The following is a 27,534-nucleotide window of genomic DNA, read 5'->3' on the forward strand; positions in this document are numbered from 1 at the left end:
TTATTTAAATAATCTGTGCAGTTGATGTATGATTATTTCCTCTACTGTTGAATCTTTGCGACCGTAGTAGTACTTTTTTTTACAGTTTTGATATTCTCCATTGCATTCGTCTATTCTTTATCATACAATTCACCGTCCTTCTCACCAATTTTCATTGGACGATTAGGATCACCTAGGTCTGTAGTAGCAGGATTTCCATTTGTTAACTTTTCGCCTGAAACAATGCGCAATCTGCAAAAAAATGTGACAAAGACGGTGAAAATATCCAACCGAAAAACAAAACATATTACTAGTAACTTATCTGCTTGCTGTTTTACTACATATGTTATTGTAGAAAGTTTATGTTTCAGGGCATTAAATAAATGCAAATCGTCTTTTGAAACCTCGTCGTGCTCCTTGAACGAACTTTATAATAACATAAGCAAAACAACATGTGCCACATGTGGATTAGGATCAGCTTACCCTTCCGGAACACCTGAGATCACCTCCAGTTTTTGGTGGGGTTCGTGGTGCTTAGTCTTTAGTTTTCCATGTTGTGTCTTCTGTACTATTGTTTGTCTGTTTGTCTTTTTATTTTTGGCCATGGCGTTGTTAGTTTGTTTTCTGTCTATGAGTTTGACTCTCCCTCTTGTAACTGTGGTCCCTCCTTTATAGTGTGTTAGTGTGATATATTGAAAATCATTATTCTGAATAGCAGTTAAGAAAGATACAATTTGCACTCTTATTCATGTAACAAATTTATTGAATTCCCATTTCGGTGTAGCAATAGTCCATGGCCAGCAGAACCGCCACACGGAGTATATATTTAGTAATTGATAAGTTATTCCTGAGATTGTATTTCATATCCTCATGTCATTGATAGTGGATGACTACTCAGAAGGATTCTATTAAACCAAGAGATCCAAAACATCTCTTCGTAAATATTTCGGACACCAACACGAGATGGTTGACCGTTACGAAATATCTGTTTCACAAATGTAATCGGATATCTTCCTTATCAATGCTTATGTCGTTACTACAATCCCGTTCCCTTTTCATGAATATGACTTGCCGAATTAGACTATTTACCAGCTTAGTAATGATACGAGCAACACGACTGGTGGCACATATGGGGCATGATCTGCTTACACTTCCAGAGCCCCTGAGATCACCCCCCAGATTTTGGTTGGGTTCGTGCTGCTTAGTTTTTAATTTTCTCTGTTGTGTCTTATGTCCTATTATGTCCTGTTTGTCTAGTCAGTTTGTTTTCGATCTATGAGTTTGAACGTCCCTCTGCTTTCATTCGCACCTCGTTAAGAAGGACATCAGTTATGGAACAAAATAAGATAAAATATTGACTTGCTATGAAACTATTTTTGTATTTTCTGAAATTGGCGGGGAAAGGCTCAATTGGACTTTAACATATATTTAAATAGGTATTACTTAGGTCTTAAAGCGAAAGAAAAGAAATCTATAATCTGCGTAAATTTTGGTCGGCAGTGACCTTCGATCAGCTAACGAAGTCTTGTATGAACAGAAAAATGGATGTTATGGGGCAACATATTTCTTTCAGTATCGTAAGAGAACTCCAAGAAGTCCGAATATCCGGCAAAAAAATCTTAAACCATCATTAAAAATATCCTTAAAAGCAATTAATTCTAAGCAAATATCATCAACAACCACCAACGGCAAATCACTAAAATACAGACCTGATTTTATTTGACACATAATGAAATTTTCGTTTTAAACTCTCTTGTAAACACTTAACTTGTTCAAAAACATCAGACAACAGTTTACCATTTAATGATTAAAAGTAACTAAAAAATATCAGTTGGAAAGGGATTGTTTCCTTTGATATGTACTCAAGATAAATACAATTTACAAAGCGATAAAGCGAACGTGTCGATCTGCAAATGAGTATACGTACACTCACAGTTACTGTGCTTATTGAATTGATATAACAATAATTTGGGGGAATATACCAAAATACACATTTACTTGAAAAGAATTATGTAACTTTTCAAAGTCGAGGACATTCTTCTTTTAATTAAAGATTGATTATGTATTAATTTCCTATTGTTATTTCTACACTCACAACTTCCAAAGACATTATCGAAAATCAACAGATATGGATGGATTTCCCTGACAAACCTCAGTTGGCCTTGTCTGTATAAGATACTTCACCTTTTGTATATGTATAAGCCCTTGTGATACTTAAATATAATTGTTCCAGTTAAACATGTCAATTGAATGACCTCTTGGTATATTTCGATTGAAGCATCCGTTGATAGATTAGATAACATTTTCTTGTTTAACTTGTCACTTTCTAACTCAAATAATAATTTATGTTTAGTGTACAGTTGCATCAGCTACAAACAAGCATTGACATTAAAATTGTGAAAATGAAAATTATCGTGCTGCTTTTGTCAATGTTTTTATGTATCAGAACTGGATTCTGTATGGTTGGTGATTACGATGCTGCAATGGCAGATCTAACTTTAGGAGGAACTAGGGTGTGCTCGTATTGTCCCTACTGTTTCTTTAGAGGATTGTGCAACAGTGCGTGTCATCGTCCGCACAGGCTGTGTAACTTTTGTCAGTTTGTTCACTATTGTGACACAAATTGTAGAAGTAGTTGTTTTCTTTGGTGGAAGTAAAGAAGGACATGGATACTAAATGTTCTAATCAAATCAGTACTTTATAGTTAACTTTTGTGCAAACGAAGAACACATCATACTGTGTCGATTGTAAAAATATTAATTTTGCAGATAGCAAAAGACTAATTAGTGGACTGCAAATTTCAATTACATTACGTTTTTGATTGGATTCAATCATTTTCAATATTACACAAGAAAAGAACAAAAATCAGCACTCAATTTAGCATTTAAACATGACTGTCACAATTGTGCTTTTTAAAGAAAGGAATCAATGGTTTTACAGAAAGGTATTGTTGCTTATTACTTTGAAATAGATAACACGTTTGTGAGGAGCTATTTGATTCAATCATAAGGTGCTGCTTGAACATTTCAACGAACATAAATAATGCAAATCATACATGAAATTGACTTTTTTGATATAAACATCCTCTGTGCAAATTAAGAACATGATATGAAAAATGTATTTTTCCCTTTGTTGTAAACTTACAGTTTTCAAATTATTATAAGATGTAATTAAAGATTTGTTATTTTGATAATACATAGTGTACAACCTTAAAAAAAGCAATTAGTTCAAAGCCACTATGACAAACAACCACAAAAGAAATATCAGTAGATAACAGTTCTGATTTTATTTAACACATACATGATTTTTTATCTAAAACACACATGTAAACATACAACGTGCTCAATAACATCAAACAACAGTTTACAGGCTAAAAATCAAAAGGAAGTAAAAAATAAATCAGTCGGAAAGGGAGTGTTTCGTTCAATATGAACTCATCACAAATACAACTAACAAAGAGATAAAAAACACCAGAGTGTAGATCTTCAAACGAATAGACGTACACTCGCAGTTGCTGTCATATTGATTTGATATATGAATAATTTTGGGGAATATACCAAAATAAACATTAACTGGAAAAGAACTGTGTAACATTTCAAAATTGAAGATTTTCTTCGCTTTATTGAAGTTTAATTATGTATAAATTTTCCATCTGATTTCAATAGAAACCACACACAATTTGCAAAGGATTGATCGATGATCAACAAAAAGAGATGGCCTCATCTGTATAATATACTTCACCTTTTGTACATGTATAAGCACTTGTAATACTTGGTTATAATAGTTCAAGTTAAACTGGTCAATTGAATGACTTCGCGACATATTTTAATGTATAGCATAAACTTGTCACTCTCTAACTCAAATCATAAATTATGTTTAGTGTTCAGTTGCATCAGTTACAAGCATTTACATTGAAAAAGTAAAAATGAAAACTATCTAGCTGCTTTTGTCAATGATTTTGGGTATCAGAAATGGGTCCTGTATGGTTGGTGATTACAATACAGAAATGTCCCTTATTGCGACCTATAATATATTTAAGAAATTTAAACTACTTGTAACTTTGCTTGTATTACGGATGAAATGGTCCTCTGTCGTTATTATTCTGTGAACAAAATATTTACAAAACCACCGAACTCCAAGGTAAATTTCAAAATGGAAGAAGTTCATAAAACCTAACTTATGCAAACATTCCACTATATCAAACAGCGGAACGACTTGAAAACAACTGTTATATTGGAACAGGTATTTTCCAAACAAAAATGTTGGGTAAAACTCGGTTTTACAGCTAGCCAAACCTTCAATGTATATGACAGGTGTTTAAAGTTCTCTTGTATTGAAAAAATCAGGTGAGCAATCAAAATATACATAATTGGTGAACGTAAAAACAGTTTGCATCCTAGCAGTAGTCAACAATGTGCAAACCTACATCACAGACATACTGATTTTAAAATGCATCAATTATACAAAAACATTGAACATAGATGCCAACAAAAACATTTTTTGCAGTTTATCATATATACAGCGTATTATTGTAAAACAGAAATTCTTTTAGCTTTCCTAGAGATGACAAAGAAAAAATTCTTTGGTTCCGTAGTCATTTTTGTCATCGATTTCGTTGTATAAAAACCAAAACATTAATTAATAGTTAAGTACAAACATTGCAGAAAGTCCTGAATCCTAATGAATGTTACCAGTAAGCTTGCACCACACCTTTATGAAGTAAGGGGCCATCTTTATGCAAATATAAAGCTGGCCATACCATGAACTTAACCTTATCCCCACTCTTTACAAATTCTTTATATTCGTTCTTATCAAATTTCGTGTCCGGAGGAAGATGCTCAGCAAGGTACATCAGTGGATCTTGTATGGCCATGCACCAACAAATATGGACACATTTATGAAAGAAAGGTGTTGTAATAAGCTCTTGAAGTACAATTTCACTTTTGTGGCCATAATCCCAGTTTTCAAGTACGTCCTTACATATGATCTATAAAAAATCATAAACATGTAAATTTGAATACCGTAAAACAAATCTATAGTCTGTACAATACAAGTTCAGGTTCCCAATAATCTATAAGAAGACAATAACAATCAAAACCAAGGAGTAAACAAATACTCATAAAACCAAAAGACATTTACATCAACAGTTATAAATAATAAATAAGAAACAACACGAACTCCACTAAAAACCGCGAGTGAAATCAGGTGCTCCTAAAGGATCAGCATTTCCTGCACCGTATACGGCACCAGTCGATTTATTTCTTTGTTCAGTTCGGTAATGATGGAAGGTTATTATGACTAAGGAAGAATATCATAAACTTTAAAAAAAAAAAAAAAAAATAAATAAAAAAAAAAAATATAACCTTGAATACTTAAATAAATGTAACTTTGAATACTGAAGAAAATCCTATTTCCTATAGAATCAAATTGAAGTTCAAAAGAACACTATGTGAATAAGATTCCTCGAAAGTTTCACAAAATTGTTTCTTGTGGTCCAGGAACAGTTGCAAATACAAAAATGCGACAAAATGACAAAAGAACGTCCGTTTAAGAGCGGGTATACCTACGAAACATGACACCAACTATGTATATGATAGCAGTCACAATACATCTAACCCAATTGTGTTTAATAGTAAAATTTGATCCGCAATGCAACCTGAGCACAGGCTGGGGTAGGGGCTCCCACATAGACGTTTAACCCAACAAATATTTCGTGTAGATGACTCAATTTAAGATCATGTTCTTCATTCTTTTTTTTTTGTTGGTTGCTGTTTCCCATGTTTGATTTTGGTTTATCGTTTAGCTGATATCATGTCGTTGACTTTTTCGTCCACAAGGTGCACTTTGTAATACCTATGTGCACTTTACATTGTTATAAACAATACGGTTTAGCCAATTGCAATTGACATTATCGAACGGTGGTACATAGTTCCTTCCATAGATGTATGTTGGTCTTTGCTGGATAATAGTCTCCTTATCCTTATATACAACAAATAATTGGAAGTATTGAGATTTGGACATTTTTAAAAGAAAACTTGGTAGTTACTTTCAGTCGTTAGCAACCCAGAAAAGCAATACAGTTGAGAATTGTATTCACATACAAGGGTATCGCGAATATGTTGCTTTAACATAAGTTAAGTTCGTTACTGCATTGTATACATGCTCGTATAAAACGATCAACTATGGTTATTCATACAACATGTACAACATAAGCTTAAATTGTCAAGATTTGTAATAAACGGGGGGTTTTCGCCATTAACCTAGTTTCAAACCTTGTTGTCTCGTTTGTTGATGTTTCTCGTTGATAGATTAAACCGTTGGTTTTCCGGCTTGGATTGTTTTACACCAGTCATTTTGGGGCCCGTTATAGCTTGCTGTTCGTTGAAAGCCGTTCTTTGACCAATAATTGTTTACTTTTGACACATTGTGGAGAGTTGTCTCATTAGTAATGATACGATATCGTCTTATTTCTATTGTCTACATTGTAGGTTATGAAACAATATTCAAGAATTTATACCCAACAGATACCTGACTTTTGACAAGGTAATTAGCGAAGCCTTCTGAGTTCTGTCTCCTGTAAATTTGAACTTCTTTACACCCAGGTAATGTAAAAAGTTCGTCTTCCTGCATAAATAAATGTGTTTAACAAATATAAGAAAAGCTTCAAATTGAAATTAATATGTTAATTGTCATTAAATAAAGGCCAGGGAAATTGATGAAGAAACAGTTGAAAGGAAAATTTCAACTGCAGTGTGCAATAAAACGATTTATTGCATAGCAATATAATATTTCTGACAGAAATTAGAACATATATAAAATTCTACTCGGGACAATATTCTCCAATATTCATGCAATAAGCCTATAGTATCCTGTAAATAACGATAGAATGTGATATATTGATTTATACAATACGAAGTCAATTGTGACTGCAACTTAAGGAAATTTATGGGTTTCACACCATATCCCGCAAATAAGAAAAATACACCGAATCGTTCACTACAACGTACGAGCGATATAGCCCTCTTTGTCGAAGAAGAAGCGTAATAATTAAAAAACAATATTGAATAAACAGCAGTTTTAGATAATATTGTTGAATAGCCTATCGCATATTCCTTTGATGTGTAAGGTTAATAAATTGTCGTGTCTTATGCTTGAAATCAAATTTGTTAATACTTCAGAAATACATTCAACTTTTCCTCTTTTTGCAATAATTGAATGAAGTTAATTCCCTAAGTTAATCTTCCCTTCCGGAGCACTTTGACCTGTTATTGATATGTTGTTGTACCAAATATTTAACATCTGCAAAGATAATGCCATTTGAAGAAACACTTGCTTAATTAATCACAGTTTAAAATATATAACAACAAATGACATAAACTGACAAAATTTAAATCCTTATAGTTTCGAGACAAAACGCGCGTCTTGCGTACTCAATGTTAATCTAATGTGAGTTTATTTCGCGTATCGATAACGTAGTAACTTTGTAATTGTCAGCCAAGATTTTCATGTTGTATTTCATACAATAACAATAAAACATACAGATTTTATATTTAAGCACATCGCTTCAGCAACTTTTTGTCCGATATTTTGTATCTGCTTCATGGAAATATTCCTGCACTCTCTAAAGCAACACTGTAAAATGCAAAGAAATGGAGTGTATAGAATAACCCTTATAAATAGTATACTGGTTTTTTTTTTGTTTGTTATTTCATTTATCGTGTTACTCGGGGAAGAACTTATGTCTCAACAACTTGTGTGAAACGAAACATGTTTAAGTTTAAGTAAGGAAAAACTTGTGGTCTTCTGTTACCTTTAAAGGCTTTCTTCATTTAGGGAAATTGGTATTGAAAGCAAAATCTTAGGTATATATATGGTATAATGCTAGAAATGTTGTGGTGATTTAGATCTATGCATGTTGTGTCAACAATTTTTTGTTATTGGTAAATATTATCTGTGTTTACCCCTTGTTATATTTTGGGTTGCTTTGCCTCGTTGAGTTGTTGTCTCGTCAAAATCCAAACCTCTCCTCTTAATCACAGTTGTATGCTTTATGTTAATAAGTTTTAATATCACTTAATTGTGTTTGTAGTTATTATTATTTTCTATTGACAGTTTTCCATTTCTTTATGTCTTGGATTTTACAATACAAAATTAAGTACCATCAAAAGTCTATACATATGATGTATGACAATCTCCTCCTGTTCTGCATTTTTTAAACCAGGGAAACAGTTTTGTATGGACTCCACACTTTCCATCGCATCTGTCCATTCATTGTCGTACAATTCCCCGTATTTCTCTCCGATCTTCATAGGACGATTTGGGTGTCCAAGATCAGTAATCGATGGGTTACCCTTGGTTAATCTTTCGCCAGCGCCATGCTACTTAATCTATTGAGTGAGTAAATAATTGAGGCTAGATAGAAAATTTCTCCCTTTTACCATTTAAAATATTAGGTTACGTGTAATGCTAGTAAAACGCATATTTATTCGCAAAGAAAGAAAAAAAAATTCTTAACTCCTCATAATGTCCAAAAATGCTGCCTAGATGCCTAGCAAAGAACAAAGCATGATTTACCTAAGATAATGCCCCTGAAATTCTAGCAATTAATGTTATATCAACATAAATATATTTCCCGAATAATCCTAGTTTTGTACACAACTGAAGATGTTATTTCATTTAGTGTTCAAACCACTGATATTCTAGTTCATAACCAATAAAAAAAATTAGACTCTTCATCTACTGTTTCCTATTATGTAACGAAATGTGTTCAACAGGGAAAATTATATAGGTATTATATATATCTACTTCAAAAACATAGATGTACTTCGCAATAGTTTATTTATTAAAATAAATAAATTATTCAATTTAGGACATTTAGTATAAACATTAAGAATATCATGGATACTCTTTTACAACAATTACAATGTAGTTTTTTAGACGTTGTTTGTTTTTACTTATGTTTTAATTAAAAATAAAAAAATCTTTTGGCATGAAATATAAGACAACTGGCATAGTCATCCTTCTAAGTTTTTTCTTAAAAGGATTGTCATTGGATCGTTTAGCAAAATCATGATAATAACTTATCAACTACAATGCCAACTGGGTACATTTAAGATCAATGGTCATAGATCTTTGGATTGAAATGAAGTTCAACATACTGATGCACAAATTGTTTTGCACTTTTCTTGGACAACAACAACCTTCTTGTCAACTAATCCTTATACAAACCTAGTCTGAAGATCATCTTTTTCACTTTTAACACTTTGCAAATCTTTTCCTATTTTTGATAATTGTAGATGTAGCTGTTCTATTGTTGATGTGTAGTTGTCTGTGTTGTAATTTTGCTGTTTAATCCATTTGTCTATTTGTTTCAATCTACAAATAGGTTCATTGTACATTTTAATATTTGGTTCTGATAAATTCAGTATTCGTTTAACAGGAAGCTCTCGCGCTAGGTTCTATAGTTTGACGTCTTGTGTATCTTTTTTCTCGGCTATTTTTATAATTTTATCGGGACACATTTGATATTGTACGTGTATAAAGAAAGGAGTTACATTTCAGGATCCAACTTTGGGTTGACCATTTGTGTAGCCGACTGATGAGACAACACCAAATAACAGTCAAGACAATGATATGTGCCAATGTTAATACAAATGCCAACAAAATATAATTTACTTACAATTAGAAACGGGTATTTTTCGCAGTAGCCGGCAATATCATTGCCTTAAAAATAACACGGATTTTATAAGATTTTCAAAAAATGGCTTATTAAAATATATGGAATGAAAATATGAAGAGCAAAAAGGGTTTGATGGGCAAAACATTTAGAGGCATTTTGATGGATAAAACCAGAGAAATCCGAAAATTTGACAAAATGTAAAAAAAAAATGAGTTGAAAATCTCCTTTATCTCGATTCCGCGACTCCTTCGAGGCGAGGCAACACCTATTATAACTCTGCATCATAATCATTTACCTGTCACAAGCCTGTTCAAAGTCATAGTGAGTGTATATTATTTTGGAGAATAAGGAGGATGTTATGTATGCGACAGATATGTCATAGTTTGGTTAAACACAAAATCCCCTTTACAAATGGAAAATTACCGTTATCACATCATGTCTGCAGAATTTTAAAAAATATTCAGCGTCGGTTTATAAAAAAATTTGAAAAAATTATTGATATCAATTTTTTGTGTTTGTGAAGTATGAAATTAACAGTAATTTTGTTTATGATGTCGTCGGAAAAAAGTAGTTTTTCCTCTACAATGAAGACCACAGTTGATAAATATGTGTCTACTGTGTCCATTATCCAAGATGCTTTCATTTCAACATTTATTAAATAATAAATGCCAACCTTGTTTTTAATTCTGCATTTTCTTGTACAAGGTAAGGTTGTTGTCTTTCTCGTTCAAGGCTTTTTTGTAGATCAAATGCTTGTTGCTGTAACTTTCCACATTGGTTCCGCAGATCATCATTTGAAGACTGCAGTTCTTTTATCTTAATTTCATTTCTTCGAGCTTCGTCGTTATATAACGCACTATTAAAAAAAATATTAATAAAGAATTAAACATTTAAGGTTGATCATCCCTAGATATTCCTCGGATATAACTTTCTTATATTTTTACCTAATTTAGATTAAATTGATTCTTTTAGTTATCTTGCTATTTTTCAAGCCAATTTTGCAAAGATTATCTATTCAAGAAATATAATAAACAGACTTTTTTAAATAGAAAAAAATGAGGTTTATAATATACCTCTAAGACTTAGGTTGTCTCATTTGCACTCATACCAAACCTTCTTATATCTATTCTAGAAATTAAAAATGATGACTTCAACTTATTGTCTTTTTACAACAAGTAAACAATGTAATTTGAAAAAAAAAATACTTTAAGTTAGATCATAGGTTCCCGAGATAGAATTTCTTATACTTTGCCAAAATGACGAATTTTTTTTATGCTATTTACAGAAATAATTGTTTTTAAAATGAGTCACCGTTCTATTTTTCAAGCTACGAGTCGTTGAAAATTGCCTAAATTTGCTTAGAATGATCATGAAAAAACACAATTCGTGCATAAAAAGAATTCTATGAGATAGAATTTTGAAATAAATTCTGAGAAGAAAGTTTTTATAACATGGTTTCAGAAAATAAAAAGAAAAAATGATATCCCCGAAATTGTTTTCTTGCTACAAGTAAAACAAAAAAAATACCCTATCAATGCAGTATATTTTTTTAATAAAAGAGTTATCTCCCCTTGAATGGTTTAGTTGAAAAAAAAATCATTCTAAAACACAAATGTTTGGCCTTTGTTTATTTTTTTTTGGATAATGCAATAAATAAGCAAGTTTTCTTCATATATATAATTAAACAGTCTAGCATATGGAATTGAACAACTATCACAAATTTTGCCGATTTGAGAGCTATCTCCCGTTATGTGGCTAAGTTGAAAAATATAGAATTTGTAAATACAGTCTAAGTGAATTCTTTTTTGAATTGACAGCCTATTACATATATTGCCATTTTGTCTCAAATAAGTGAATTAAGACAAAGAACCTTAATCTTGTGCATTGTTTTACAAATCCAAGATGAGGGTATCCGTTTAATCTTTCATTAGGTTCACAATTATTCAAGTGCATCCTATTTACTGTTTTGTAATCATTTTATCAACTTAAAATTAAGATAAAAAATAAGCCATAGAATTAACTATCGACCGACATTGTTGCCAGAATATCTGGACAGATATGACTAAAACTTTATTTTAAGCATTTTATAACCACAAAGTACGACAAAGGTTTGATTAAATGATACAGACTGTGAATTAATGTTATATAGATAACAATATCTTACAGTTTGGACTTTTTCTCGTATAGTTCTTTTTCAAATGTCTTTTGCATGGAATTTGCATCTGCATTTTGTTGATCCGTCCAAATTGCAATAGATTTACATTTAGCTTCAATTACATTTTTGCTTTCAGTCCTTTTAAAAATCATAATGAAATAAGAATAATTAGTAATGAAAACTTTGAATCCTTGTACTAAATGACTTTCAGTTCATTCAGAAGCATGCATACCTCCCTCACACAGCGCTCAGTTCTTTTATATTTAAAGCTATACTTGTGATCCATTTGGTTTCATTAAGTCGTTTGTATACACTTTGCATTTACAATTATGTTGGCCTCGATTATTACTGAAGAGACATTGGTACTAAGTAGAAACACGCACCTGGTGCACTAAACTTGGCATAGAGCTGATGAGTGTTTCGATTCCTGCCCTCTGCTCTTGTATTCATTGCACTAACTCATTTAGGTAAACGTTTTTTTTTTCGACTTTTTGTATGTTTTATTTGCTTTTTGTTATACTTGTTGATATTCAATTTCCAAATGGAAGAGTGAATAAACATAATAATTCCATTGAACATTGGCAACAAATACATTTTTATTTAGTCGAATGGAAATCGTTAAGACATGATATAAAGTCAACTTCCACAATAAAAGAAATGAAATTATCAATTCAAAAAATTATATATAGTATTTGTCCTATAACTTTTGTTAAAACAATAAAGTATAACTAAGCATGAACCCTATCGTTTGTAGATATTATACTAATTTGATTTCAAAGAAATTAGGCAACATACATATAGTTTCAGATAAAACTTTGCAAGTTGATTAGCTGTTAATTGTTATCAATTTTTTTATTCTTTGTTATTATTATCAGATAATCTGTATTATTATTATAAGTTATTGACAACACCATGGATAATATTTCTTTCAAATAACAGATAACAACAGATATAGCTTTCCAACTACTTACAAATCATGTTTCAATTGTTGCACACTTTTGATGACTGCATCGAATACTTTTGCACACGAATCCTTGAATTCATTGCCTGTTTGTGGAAATGAAATTTCTTTAATCAAATCTATGGAAATGGTATTTTTCATGGTTGCCATAACCACTTCATTGAGTCTTTTTGATGTTGACATGATGTATTCTTTTTCATCCTTATAAAGGCTAAAATAAATTTTAGCAAGACAAATAATTACAAATGTATTTTTTACCGAAATGAAAACATATAAGGAAATTCACTAAAACTACTTGAAGTCAAGTGACTAAAACCATCAATAAATTATGTTAACGATTTGACTGATATAAAGTTGTATCTGTTGCTATTAACAACAATAAAAAGAAATTATTCATTAAGTATTTTTAAGTGAATTTGGCATAAAGATTATTGTTAAAGCGAATTGATACCGCATTTCATTTTTCTTATAAATTGTATGTTGATAGGACTAGTTTTCTAACATGTATTTAATTGACTTCCAATTAGAAGAAACGTTATATATAATGAATGCTCAAATAGGTTTTTTTCCTCATGATTCATTCTGAGAGATGGCTTTCGTTTTTGTCTTCGTGTAATGTATAATATTCCACCAATACCATTATGTAAATTCGTATTTAGCACTTTCTTTATATAAGCAACATAACGGGTGACACTAAATGATCAGGTCTGATATGCTTCATTGTCGGAGCACCGGAGATCACACTTTTCATTAAATATTCGTTTTAATCAGTCGGAACATTTGTGCAATGGTTGTCGTTTATTGGTGTGATTCTTCCTTTTTTTCTAGTTTCTCAGGTTTTTTTTATAAGTTACACTGCTGTTTAAATTGTTTTATAATAGTCATTTTGGGGATCTTTAAAACTAGCTATTCAATCCTAGCCAAAACTCTGTGTTGAAGACCGTACTTCGACTTTTCTTGAATTAATTTTTACACATTTCAACTTGGAAGGATTATTGTCTCATTAGCATTCATACCACACCTTCTTAATTCTACTTGTTGTTTTTATTTTTGTTTCGCACTTAGTCGGTTTTCTTTCTTTTACACGGTTCTTTCGTCTTATGAATGTTGATTGCGCCTTTGATATCTTTAAACTCTTTTGTAACATAAGATTAGATTTTCTTATTTTCACATTTTTAAATCAAAACAACAGTGGCGGATCCAGAACTTTTCCTAAGGGGGGGGGGGCGCTGACTGTCCTAAGGAGGGCCCGCTCCAGGCATGCTTCAGTGATTCCCTATATAATCAACCTAATTTTTCCAACGAAAGGGGGGCCCGGACCCTCCAGGGTCCCCCTGGATCCGCCTATGTTTAATACATGTATCAAATATTTTTGGTAATCTGAATATCAAACTGATTACATAAAATTGAAAATGGAAACTGGTAATAAGCCAGAAAGACATAAACCCAAAAACAAGCAAATTAATAGCCCAAAGCCACCAATTGGTATTCAACGAAGAAGAAAAACCGGTCTGGCCCTAAACAAAATGTATACTAAATCAGCAAAAAGGGACGTTACACAAAAAACTTAAAAATATAAATGAACCAAAACTAAAAAAAATGCAATACTAATAAAGGTCAGAGGCTCCTGAATTGAGACATGCACAAAAATGCGGTGAGCTTAAACATATTTGTGGAGAGCACCTTATTATACATGAAAATGTAAAGATATGTTGTGTGCACACAAAAGTCATATGGTACGTTTTAAAACTCAGAAAAGATACTAGGCTTTTAATTTAGTCGCCAGTCTAATCAATTCGATTTAAAAACCAGATTGAATAGCATTGCAAATCTTAGTTCCAAAAGGTTGTTCCATTCGGGATTATTATATATTAATATTATTTACAATAATTATATAACGCATTATCTAATAAAATTACTCTAAGCGCTTAACATAACACAATCAATGTACAGAATCATCTAATGCATTATAATAAAAATTTAATTCTCCAAAGACCGTTTAAATGAAATTTTTAAGGCTACACACAAATATCATACTTCCGATACAGCGTTTTCCATTTTCAAATTTGATCCTTCTGATGTTGTATTTATTTACATATGCAAAACAAGATGTTATTACTTATTGTTTTGTGAGAAATAAACGAACAAAGAGAAAGAGTAGAGATTAAATCAAACATATTTGTAAAATAACGATAGAATATATACTTTTTTATGTGTATGACATGTGAAAAAAATAGTACATACGATAGAGATATGTCCTTGACCGCTATTATTTCCGTAAGTTCCTCTACATGATGTTTAAGAACTCTGCATTCTTCTTCTAGAGCTTTTTTATTCCTGAAATAGCAGATTGAATATGATTACCTTTGATTATTTACATATTTACTCATCTTAATTCTCAGTTTAAAATCATATCCGATTTTGCAATATTTTTACTTTTTCCCAGCGGATTGTTTTAGTCATATTTAAAATACCTAATTTGCAAATGCTTAAGAAACTATGTATGCCATATCTAATAATAATATATATCCTGAAACCTTACATACATTTGATGGAATTAAATGGACTCAGAGAAATTGACATTGCCGGTATCTGACTCAATCCTTGGTTTTAAAATTGTGTTCATTTTTTGCGTTTATTTTATTTATGTTAACACATGAAACAGGCACAACCAAACATACATTTCAAACATATTTATGGTAATGGTATTATGTTATAAATACAATTCAATATCAAAACTTATTATAATTTAAATATTCATGAAACATTGTAGTTTCGTCACCTTCTACAGGTTATCTTTTCTATAGAAATTCTAACGTTATAATTAAATTGAGACTAACTATTTGATATGAACAGATTTTTCATTAGTGATGATAAATATTTTTCTCACACCGGTTAGGAAATGTGAAAAATAGAACAATAATTAGAAAAGTTTAGAATTGTGTTTTGGCCATGGTGAATATTTTGAATATGAGAGTTTTTGTAAAAAAGACTTGACTTTTAGATAGCTGAAGAATAATAAAATAGCCCTACAAGTGGGTTGATATGAACATCAAGATTGTTTTTGTGTGTTTTAAATCGCTTTAAAATTTAAAATTTTAAGCGTTACGGACGCAAGATATTATCCAAACTTGTTGTTTCCATTTTTTAAAGGCCATTTATCTGATTGACAGTCCATATTTTACATCCATAATGCTTATAGATCCAGAAAGTATAAGAGAGTTTTTAACAAATATTTTACCCTCAAACTTTTCAATTACATTTTCTGAAAACATGAGCTGATATGCATATGATTTTTGAAACTCTTGATAGATAAAGTCTTTGACTTCAGGAAAGGTATCACTGCAATTGATTTAAAGTCTCATTTTGGACCCACTTTTGAGAACGTTAGCGACATGTTCAACCCCGTCTTTGCAATATTATGTTTCCAATAAATGCCTTCTTTTTTCAAATTTACACCAAAAGAAGATATGTAAAATCCAAAAAAACAAAAACAAAACAAAGAAATATACCTAATGAAATCTGAGTTTTAATTTGATCAATAATGTTTTAAACTGAGAATTTGACTTACTTTTTATGTTTTTCATAATTTGACATTTTGGATATAGACACTTCAGTGCTCTCCAGTTATGGTGTCATATAAACTCATCATAGATACCAGGATTAAAATTTCATATATACGCTAGACGCGCGTTTCGTTTTCAAAAGACTCATCAGTGACGCTCGATTAAAAATATGTTTAAAAGGCCAAATAAAGTAAAAAGTTGAAGAGCATTTAGGACCAAAAATTCCTAAAAAATTTGCATACTACAGCTAAGGTAAACTATTCCCGAGGTAGAAAAGCCTTAGTATTTCAAAATATCAAAGTTTTGTTAAAAGATAATTTATTATTATGAACATATCAATGATAACTCAAGAATGATAACCTTACATAACATGTTTACTATTGAGATGGTCAAACCGAAGATGCCTACTTTTTAAAATTCTTAGAACTTATATGAACGTTGATTAGAAAAAAGAAACAACGGTGAAGATACTTTCTTGCATACAGAAATAATATTCTTTTGTTTTCAGTTTTGAGTTGTCCGCTATTTTATTTTTCAATGTCTCCAGTCATAGATGTATCATTGGCAATCATACAAGGTCTTTTAAATTTTGATATCTGTATTCTATCTTAGCATTTTGATTGACAGATTTAGCGTTACCTTTCTTCATCTTCATTTGGATATATTACATTTACAAAACCGTCTTCTAATACATCTTTATTAATGACCATGGGGCTCAAGCTAGCCACACGTGATTGGTCTTCGATATTGAGAACTTTTTCAAAGTTTATAGATAGTTCTTCTACATCCTTGACGGTATCTATCGGGATTCTGTAACAATTGCTGAAAAAATACAATTAAAATATCAATTAAATACGTGTATGACATACAGTGTTTTTGCTTGAACCTGTGTTCCTGCTAGATTGCAAATGAATGACAACAACGATGTTTTAATAAAAAAAATGACAATCTTGTGCAATAAATTTTGCAATAACATTAGAAGTTTATTTGTTGGTAATTCAAGTTTTCTTTTATATAATGTTATTAACATTTTTTATTTGAAACTCGCTTTGGTTATCGAAAAATTATGTGTTTTTCAGCCTGTCTTGCTTTGTTTTTAAATTATGTAGTTTTTATGCGGTTTTACTCCGATTGCAGAAACAGGAATGTGACTTCCCTCGTTAATCATTTTGTTCTGATGTACCTCAACTGAATATGAAATATATGTAAACGATAAACAGTAAATGCCCAAGAATAATGTCGATATCAATTAAAAATATATCAATTTTGACCATGGATTTCAAACTTCTTGCCGAAAGAAACTGTTTTTACCATACAGTCAGGAAATTACATGTTGTTATACAGTTAATATTTGACAACGTTCGTACTTTATGGACTGAACTGCTTGTAAACATTTCTTTAATGATAAAATGTGTTGCTTTATTTGTTTTCTTTAGCTGATAAAGTAAGCAACACGTTATCAATAGAGTAGTAAAATTGGTATCTCATTGTTTTAATCAATGTTGATTTTACAGGTTGAAAGTTTGGGCGGGCCACCAGAAAAGATTATTTGGTTAAAAATTCGGGATAAAACAAATTAATATGATCAGTTTTAAGATTGCTAAATCTTAAGATCTAACCCATGGCGATACATTGTTCTTACGGAAAAAAACATGAAACATATGAGTATATGTAAAATACATAGTAGAAAGCTAAGGTCACCAGAAAATAATAATTTCGGTGTTGTACGACCGAACACAAATTCAAAGAAGAAATCTTTTGCATATAACTCATCAATACTTTGGAATAAAACTACCAAATGAAATACAATGTGAAAACCCGGACACTTTTAAAAAAGAAAGGTACATTTCTTGACTGTAACTGATTTATAACAACTCACTCAAGTATCCTAATGATTTTGTATTTTATGTATATACAATGTATATATATATGAATTTATTTTTCTTTTGTTCCACAGACAATTTATAGTTAGCATGAATATTGCATATTAATAATATGTTCAAAATTATAATCTATGTAATAATTGTTTGTTCTGAGTGAGGGCCTCAAGGTAGATTAGCGAAAGCTAATTAAGTCACCCTCTTTAAATAAAGTCATTACTTACTTACTTACTTATGTAGACTGATACTTTACCAAAATTATTGTAATAACTTGATAAATATGTGCTTTGTTATTGATAATCAAAAGACATTTTTTTTTCATTTTCAAATAGGAATTTTGAGAAATATTGTCATTTCTCGATAACTGTATTAATGTGTTATATTTTAATTGAAATAGAAAACACATATGTGAGAAATGCAGAATAAACTGACTTAGTATGTTATTTTAACAGTTTTATATCAAACATAACACATAACTTTTACTTTCCATTGGGATAGTTATGCACACAATAAAAGCTTGATACAACAATTACAACAATATGATTCATTCAAAGATTCGCAATTTAAATGTCACAATCTGGGTGTTTTGGACTTTATGTTGTAAGCATTCAATGAAAAAAAAATGTACTGTTTAAAACATTTCAAAGAAATTAAGATTAAATATGTATCATGTGTATGTTCAATGTGCTCTCTTGTTCACCTTACTTATTCCTATTATTCTTAGTAGAATTTAATATCATGTGCTCATTGTTGAATTTATAATATAACAACGAAGTTAAAGCTTTGTCCTGTGTCAAAACATAGCTTTAAACGGATTTAGACACCACTTGACAGTCAAACTTAAGCAATACTTAGTGGAACAATACAATATATAAACGTATACGTATAAAACGTATGAACCTATCTCATGGCGCACCAACATAAGATGATTTGGTATGAGTACCAATTAGTCAAATAGTCAACTCTCAATCGATGCGACCTTGTCATGCTTGTGTTAAAGGTAAACAATCATAAGTCAAAGAATGGTGACACACCGAAGATGTATAAAAATCCGATCAATAGAATTTATGTTTACTTACATAACCCTGCTTTTAAACAGCTGTCGTATATCTGATGCATTGGTCAAATTCCCCACAATGTTAGTTTTGCCAATAAAAAACATGTAATTACACTTTTTCAATAAACGTATGATGCATGACCATCTCCATAATGTAGTCAAACTAAAGTTTTCGTTTCGCAAGGAATCAAAATTTACTTTTGCTTTTTTCAATAACTCCTCTATTTTTTCTTTAGAGTGATAAAATATTTGCATATTTCCCAATTGTAGTATCAATTCGTCTTTAACTCCAGCAATTGACTGTTTCCATTTTTCTTCTTCTTCCTTTATACAAGTCACTAGACATTGTACTTCTCCTGGAAAATTTGCATGACATATCTGAAAAAAACTCTTTAACCTAATTTCTTTCGAAAGCAAGTCTTCGGACACCGTTGCTGTATTTTTACTTGTAATAGTTCGAAGTCCAGTTGGTATCGAGGAAATATTGTGTCCTTTATGGTTTTGGATAGCACATTCCTTGCAGGTTAATTCATAACATTTACAGCAAAATCCCTGTACCTGACGTGTATGACGTTTGCATATGTGATACTGAAATTCAGCGAGCAATTTACATGAACTGCTATGATTTGAATAGCACATACAACAGCACCATATTCCACACGTCCTGCAATTAATTATTGCCGAATTATTTTCACAGAATTGGCAAATTGAAGAGGTAGCCATTGATATTTATAATTTTATATTACTTCCTCTTTGTAATATATAATATACACATTATCTTTAATTAAATCAGTAAATTAGTGTTTAAATGAATAATCCTCACTTTATCAAAAATATGTGTTAGCTAGTCACTGTTTTAGTTGAGTTATTAATCTTATAAATAGATAAGATACATGTAAATCTGCCAATCACATGACGTTGTTTTTAATTTTCACTATAAGTACACATAATCTATTTTCGCATAGATAATCAAAAGATACGAAAATGAATATCAATGTATACTCAAAAACGACAAAAAAGCACTACCACCATTGAGTAATTTTGAGTGAACATTTATAATGCTTTGCGTCATTAACACAAAAAGTAGCGAAAAATTGACATCTCAAAAAGCACATTTAGCTTTTGTGATTACAATCTTCTTAATTGAGACTGTCTCTGTAGACATGGTAGACGCTGTATTACATTTAATTTGAATGCAAATCAATAGGAAAGGTATAATTAAGAAAGCAAATATCATTTTCTAATTAATTTTTTCTGTTTTATATGTCACGACATTACTCAAGGTCCCAGATTAATCATTTTTAAGCTTCGTTAGCACAATATTTAGTTAATATTGTCCACCTTATTCTATATGTTCTTTCATTCAAAATGAATCTGAACATAATATTGTTTATGCTTTCCAACTAATCTTTAGTTGTTTATACTGTTGGCAGCAACATATGTTAAATTTGGTAGCATACGAGAAATGATTTTTAAGTCTTTTTAACCATCTGTCTACAAACTTTGCTATTCCATCCAGGACTGTTGCTTCGTTAAACATTTTGTTAAATGTTTGACATTCTTTACTTTCATAACCAAAATATAATGGCGTAATTATTTGTATTTTTTTCAATTCGGATGATGAGATCTGACATGATAGCAGAATGCCGACGTAATTGATTTAATGAAATGTTTGTGCACCATTGGTGACATTGGATGCTCGAGTTCTTCCAGGTTAAATACTTTTAAAAAGAAAACGAGGGCCGTGATCCTTTGTTACGTCGGGTCATATTCGCATCACCACCTGATTTCAGGGGAGAGAATATTGACAATTTCTAGATCATTATACAGAAAACCGTTCAGCTCGACCTGGTACCAATTCAGAACCGGCCACTCATGGTATATATTGTAAATTCAGAAATTGCGTGCATTTATTATTGCGAAATTTAACATTTTAGACTAAAATGCGATTTTAATTTTTGCGATATTTAGAAAAAACCTGTTTGATTCATATAAAATGTTTTCAAAATGCGAGTTTTCATTATTGCAAAAATAACTTTATCGCATTTTTCGCAATAATAAAAACATCGCCATAATTTCTGAATTTACAGTACATGATGAGGTGGTCTTAACAGAACTTCCTGTGGTACCGAAGGAAAGTAAAAACCTAATATGATCCGACGTAAAACACAGGAAAGGATTATAACCTCTCAATCTTGCAACTTGAGTGGGTCTTGTCTATACGCACCCACTAGAACCCCTCCCCCTAATTTAGTTAAAAACCTTTAGAAAGTCCATTCAATTGAATTACCTTTCGGAGGCAATACTCCTTTTGTTAATATGGTTGTGTTTTAAACAAACTTTTCTATCCTTATGTATTGAGGACCTGTTGGTGACCTTCTGCTGTTGTTTTTTCTATGGTCGGGTTGTTGTCTCTTTGGCACATTCCCCATTTCCATTCTCAATTTTATTGCCTTTGTTGTAATGGGGTTGTTATCCTTTCATTATTTCCCCTCAGAAAGGGTTCTGTTTTGAACGTTTCAACTTCTTTTGTTGTATAATTCATGTTATATATTTGATGACATCATAGAACGCAATATTTCAGCATTCAAGAATCCATTGAAAACCGACAGCTAATTATCAATAGGTTTTGGCCCAAGAAAATAAAACAAAATAGACATTGACAACTATTTCAAATTCGCACAATTAATTTTATTGTAAGTAAAAGGATTTTTGGCAGTAAATTTGAGTTCTCTTGTTTATCTTATCATCACAGTGGGGAACCCCTTATCAATATCGTAATATGAAACTGGGAACTTTCCATAGCCACTGTCTATGTATTATGCAAGTCTTAATCAAATGCAGTCAAGGTCAACATGGTCATCTCATGATCACGGTATATATTAGTTGCTATTGGCTAATTATAATTAGAGTGACCAATCAGGAAACCGCACATGATAGCACCATTGCATGTGAGGGGACACTTGGTCTTTTACGATTTCGTTTTGGAAGCTGCTAGACGCCATTTTGTGATTTCAAGAGAAAAAGCCAATTCTGTTAATCTTAGAAGTTTTCTCATAGCTGAAGACGATTTCAAGTTTGGAAAAGAGTGTTGGGAGTTACAGACTTCATTTACAAGGTATTAGGCCATCCTATTTACATTTTTTTTATACCTTTATTTAAATCCGAAATACTTATATCATATATTGAAAAAATAATTCATTTTTTAAGGACATTATGGTTCATACAGTTTTAATTTTCGGTCACTCATTCGTACGAAGATTAAATTCCTTTTTATATAGGAATCGCGAGTTTGGTTGTTATATTTTGGGTTTCGATGGTACTGAAATTCAAGTGGAATTTGCAAGCTTGGGAGGAGGTACTTTACGACCGGGACCGAAATGCATTCAAAAAGAACATTTTATGCACATATTTCACACTTTTAAACCAAACACAGTTTTTATGCAGATCGGCGGTAATGATTTAACACAGGAAAATTACCCAGACAAATTAGCGCGCGATATCGTCTCGTTTGCTGATTACGTTATAACTGTCTATGGAGTAAGTCACGTGGTCATAGGTCAATTATTGCCGAGGTATTCCGGAAGTTCCGGTCATGACTATAACGAAAAGGTAAACAAAGTGAATCGTTGGTTAGATTTATCATTGAAAGGCCGGGTAAATATTACTTTCTGGCATCATCGAGGACTTTGGAATAATACTGCGTCGTTATTAATAGATCAAGTTCATTTAAACAATGCAGGCATGCTGATATATGCTAAAAATGTGCGTGCAGCAGTTGGTAGTTCAAAACGAAAGTAGAACATTTTTTAATTTTCATTGTTGCATACATTTTGTACACATTGCATAACTTTTCACACACACATTATGGTAACAAACAATCGCACATACTAGTGTATTCAAAAATCAAATTATCTGTACATGTATTGTTTTATTTACATGTGTATCAATATACACATGGTAAAAATTGTATCAATATACACATGGTTAAATGTGTATCAATATACACATGATTATTAAAGTGTATCAATATACAAATGGTTAAAAGTGTATCAATATTCACATGGTTAAACGTGTATCAATATACAAATGGTTAAACGTGTATCAATATACACATGGTTCAACGTGTATCAATATACACATGGTTCAACGTGTATCAATATACACATGGTTAAACGGTTATCAATATGCACATGGTCAAATGTGTTTAAAAAACACATGGTTAAAAGTGTTTCAGTATACACACGGTTACCATTTAAATGGTGCTCTGTACCTACAAAGTTGGTACATGTCAATATTATAAAACTTTTAAAACAATCAATACATGTACAGATTTCATTATTTTATATCATATGGTTCATTTAAAAGTAATTTTGGCCATATATACCAATTTTGAAAAAGGCCATATATTCTGGTTGTTTTATTTATAGATGCCAACTCAGAGATCTAGAGTGAGGAGAAGGGTGGCACCTACAGATCTGAGGGATGTGGACCCTGTTCCAGTCATCCCTGACATAGTTGCTCCACAGCCAAGACGGCGAAAGCGTGCAAGGGCTAATACCACCCAAGTACCAGCTGATCGACCCGTTCAACCAGTACAGCAACCAGCAGAATCTATACCCCAGATTCCTGTTACGCATCCATCAGCAGACCAAATAGCTGCTGCAATGATTAGCCAGCTGAAAGATTCAGGTGTTCAACTTACCGTCAACAGAGAACCGGTAACAACAAACTTTCTGACCAATTATCTAACAGATGGGGTGTCACATGATAACACTGGGAGAAGGGACTTACACAATGCAGAACCAATACAAATTGCAGAAAGCGGACCAAATTCATCATATGTACTGGCACCACCACTAGTAACGGACCCTGATGTGTTAGCGTACACAGGTCAAGATACAGTTGAAGGTGCATCACAGGCTTTAGGCATTGACAATTCCGCAATGGGTAAAACAGCTACATATATTTTACAGAACACTTTACCTCTAGGTTTTAATGTAGATGAAAAAATAAGGAGAGACATTTGGTCCGATTTATATCTGGATTTGATAAAACTTTTACCAAATTTTAATGAGGAGGAAAATGATGACATTCTGTTTAGTACAACATCTGTTAAAATTTCAACAACGGCAAAGGCAAAACAGTTAACCAACATTCACCTATGGACAGCAGCTTTCGATATATTTATGTCTATTCATCATGTTAAATATCCTCATTTAATTCTCAGTTTGATCAAATATGCTTATAATATAAGGGCCATGTCAAAACAATTTGGTTTTCACATGGCTAGGTCATATGACGAGGCTTTCCGCAGGGTACGCAAAGTGATGAGGTTTGATTGGTCTAATGTAAATGATGATTTATGGCGTACTGCCTTTTATGAGCATTTCAATAGCAGTCAAACCTCAAATGGTAACACTAATAACAGAATAAATAGGCAGGTTGGAACTTCTCCCTTTCCAAGACAGGCTCAGCAGCAAAATAATCCATTCCCAATGGGGTACTGCTGGGCCTACTGCAGATCAGGAGAATGTGCCAGCATCGCAACTTGCAAACTCAAACACGAGTGTGTCAGATGTTCCAAAAAACATGCAAAAGTTTCATGCAGGGAAGGGTCTTCAAAATTCAACAAGTCTGCCTACACCAGTAAGGGTAAATAAGCTTAACCATTTTCTTCAGGGATATGACAGTAATCTGAAATACAGATTGGTTCATGGTTTCACTTGTTAATGATTAGTATACACACTGAACAATGTACCCAGAATTTTTGCTTAACATGTATTTTATTATTTTTGGGGGGAGGAGGTGCACCTCTCATAAAACTGCATTGACCTAGGAGTTTTCGGGTGGCGGTCTCCCACAATTTAAAATCTTTAATATTGGGGATTTTTTGGCGGTTTTTATTCGCCACCTTTGCTAATTTTTTGTCATTTATTCAGATTTGGATTTATTGCATAAATTCCATATTTGATTATATAATACAGAATATTATGATTTTATGGTATGCTTGAATAAATGACCTTTATCGCAAATAGTTATTTAATTCACAGCAAATGAACTCAAACTCCTTGGAAATTAAGGTATGGTTTTAAATAAGACCGAAACTTGGTATTATGCCTGTCTGTTATTTTCGGAGGTTGGATTTGCCCCTTTTTAGTTTACTCGACTCTACTTCCTTTCCCTATGTTTGGTATGAAAATTTAGGTGTCAAAAAATTAATTTTATTGTAAGTAAAAGGATTTTTGGCAGTAAATTTGAGTTCTCTTGTTTATCTTATCATCACAGTGGGGAACCCCTTATCAATATCGTAATATGAAACTGGGAACTTTCCATAGCCACTGTCTATGTATTATGCAAGTCTTAATCAAATGCAGTCAAGGTCAACATGGTCATCTCATGATCACGGTATATATTAGTTGCTATTGGCTAATTATAATTAGAGTGACCAATCAGGAAACCGCACATGATAGCACCATTGCATGTGAGGGGACACTTGGTCTTTTACGATTTCGTTTTGGAAGCTGCTAGACGCCATTTTGTGATTTCAAGAGAAAAAGCCAATTATGTTAACCCACCCTCCCACACCTTTAAAATATTGTTTTAGCATATGTTTATGTTTTGGGTTTATTTGTTTTGTTTTTTTTTTTGTTTTTTTTTTTTTTTCTTATTTGTGTAACATATTGTATACTTTATACTGGCGGTTTTTATTCGCCACCTTTGCTAATTTTTTGTCATTTATTCAGATTTGGATTTATTGCATAAATTCCATATTTGATTATATAATACAGAATATTATGATTTTATGGTATGTTTGAATAAATGACCTTTATCGCAAATAGTTATTTAATTCACAGCAAATGAACTCAAACTCCTTGGAAATTAAGGTATGGTTTTAAATAAGACCGAAACTTGGTATTATGCCTGTCTGTTATTTTCGGAGGTTGGATTTGCCCCTTTTTAGTTTACTCGACTCTACTTCCTTTCCCTATGTTTGGTATGAAAATTTAGGTGTCAAAAATAATATTTGGAAATGCATAGGGTCAATCAATAAAAAACGAAGAACAATAAGATTGTAATATCTGATAACGTCAAAAATACGTCATAATATGTATTGCATTCACAAAAGCAATGAAAAATATAGAATTAATGCATTTGTCCGTCGTTATTTCCATTATGGAAAAATCGTGCGCTGCAAAGAAAAAACAAATTAATTTATAAGAAGCTTTGTAAATGCTTGACGTAATCTTACCGAATATAAGGTTGTTTCTTATGTGCACACATACTTTTCTGATTTAAAATCAAGAAATTGTACAACATATGCAAATTTTGTCATGGTTTTTTGTCATGGTAACTATTTCAATGTGTAATTAAATTTTACTTTCTAAATACCTTGCTCCTTAATCTACTTTGGACAAATTTAAGAATATGTCTGATAAATTTTAAGGTGTAATGGAAGTCTAAAATAAAAATGATAGAATTTTTTCATACCTTTCCAAAACGTAGTATCTATTGATATATGTTCAAAGATATAATAAAAATGATAGGTCACCGCGCATTTTCTCAACTTACAAATTTTTAGGATTATACAGGAAAAAAAACACCATTTTGTGATTAGAAACTTAACAGAATGATAGAATTGTAAAATAAATTAGGAAAAGACAGCTTTCAGACAATGCTTTGAGACTATCAAACCAGGTGCTCCACAGGGCGCAGCTTTATACGACCCCAGTGGTCGAACCCTGAACAGTTGGGGCAAATTTGGTCACAATATTCAAGCTTGATACTGTCTGAATTTTGATTGTGATCAAATTTTTGACATAATATAGGTTTTTGCCACAAAATTAATGTGATTCAAGATCTAACACATCTATTGCACAATACTGTGCAATTGAATATTTCTTATTGAAACTTTTCAAAATTTGAAATTTGAAAAATGTTGAAAAAAAAATCCCTTAAAAGAATGGTAAACTGAGATCCCCCCAATTTATTGACCCCCCCCCCCTTGAAGCAATAACCCTTAAACTCAATCCCATGCTTTCCTTTGTAATATTGAACCTTGTAGTACGATTTCAGAGAGATCCATACAATTAAACACAAGTTATTGTCATGATTGTTTGGAAACTAGAAACATGCTTCTTTTTTGCCCTTTTTTGCCCTTAATTCCTACATATTTTGGGCAATTAACCCAAAACTTAATCCCAGCCTCCCCTTTGTTATATGGTACATTGTGGTACAATTTCAGAGAGATCCATGC

General features: G+C 31.7%; 2 protein-coding genes across 3 annotated transcripts; one reads left to right on the forward strand and one right to left on the reverse strand.

Moving 5' to 3' along the window:
• Positions 1 to 3,240: 3,240 nt before the first annotated feature.
• On the reverse strand, positions 3,241 to 19,973 carry LOC143041879 (uncharacterized). The gene is made up of 11 exons (XM_076214013.1): positions 19,300 to 19,973; positions 16,980 to 17,162; positions 15,019 to 15,111; positions 12,785 to 12,985; positions 11,823 to 11,951; positions 10,332 to 10,514; positions 9,208 to 9,354; positions 8,139 to 8,366; positions 7,519 to 7,611; positions 6,508 to 6,603; positions 3,241 to 4,966 (listed from the first exon to the last, which is right to left on the reverse strand). The coding sequence occupies exons 1-8, from the start codon at positions 19,914 to 19,916 to the stop codon at positions 8,336 to 8,338; spliced, it is 1,584 nt and encodes a 527-aa protein (XP_076070128.1). The 5' UTR covers positions 19,917 to 19,973; the 3' UTR covers positions 3,241 to 4,966; positions 6,508 to 6,603; positions 7,519 to 7,611; positions 8,139 to 8,335.
• Positions 19,974 to 21,966: 1,993 nt separating this feature from the next.
• Positions 21,967 to 26,116, forward strand: LOC143041880 (uncharacterized). Of its 2 annotated transcripts, none has more exons than XM_076214015.1 (2): positions 21,967 to 22,395; positions 23,708 to 26,116. In XM_076214015.1, exon 2 carries the CDS (start codon positions 23,708 to 23,710, stop codon positions 24,938 to 24,940), a length of 1,233 nt encoding a protein of 410 aa, XP_076070130.1. In that variant the 5' UTR covers positions 21,967 to 22,395; the 3' UTR covers positions 24,941 to 26,116. The 2 variants fall into 2 exon arrangements, with proteins under 2 accessions (XP_076070130.1, XP_076070129.1); XM_076214014.1 differs by lacking the exon at positions 21,967 to 22,395 and adding an exon at positions 22,404 to 22,889.
• The last annotated feature ends 1,418 nt before the right edge of the window (positions 26,117 to 27,534 follow it).

The sequence above is a fragment of the Mytilus galloprovincialis genome, chromosome 8 (genome assembly GCF_965363235.1).
Source record: "Mytilus galloprovincialis chromosome 8, xbMytGall1.hap1.1, whole genome shotgun sequence".
In the NCBI taxonomy this organism is placed as follows: Eukaryota; Metazoa; Mollusca; class Bivalvia; order Mytilida; family Mytilidae; genus Mytilus; species Mytilus galloprovincialis.

Bases quoted from the DNA above. Each gene is read 5' to 3' on its own strand.
- LOC143041879 (XM_076214013.1), bottom strand. From the start codon at position 19,916: ATGTGCTATTCAAATCATAGCAGTTCATGTAAATTGCTCGCTGAATTT. The intron at 9,355-10,331 runs GTTGGCATTTAT...ACCTATTTGTAG, and splicing joins AATGCAGAATTAAAAACAAG to ATTGAAACAAATAGACAAAT. The intron at 8,367-9,207 runs GTTTGTATAAGG...CTCACTCAATAG, and splicing joins AAAGATGATCTTCAGACTAG to ATTAAGTAGCATGGCGCTGG.
- LOC143041880 (XM_076214014.1), top strand. From the start codon at position 22,494: ATGGTTCATACAGTTTTAATTTTCGGTCACTCATTCGTACGAAGATTA. The intron at 22,890-23,707 runs GTAAACAAAGTG...TTTTATTTATAG, and splicing joins GTCATGACTATAACGAAAAG to ATGCCAACTCAGAGATCTAG.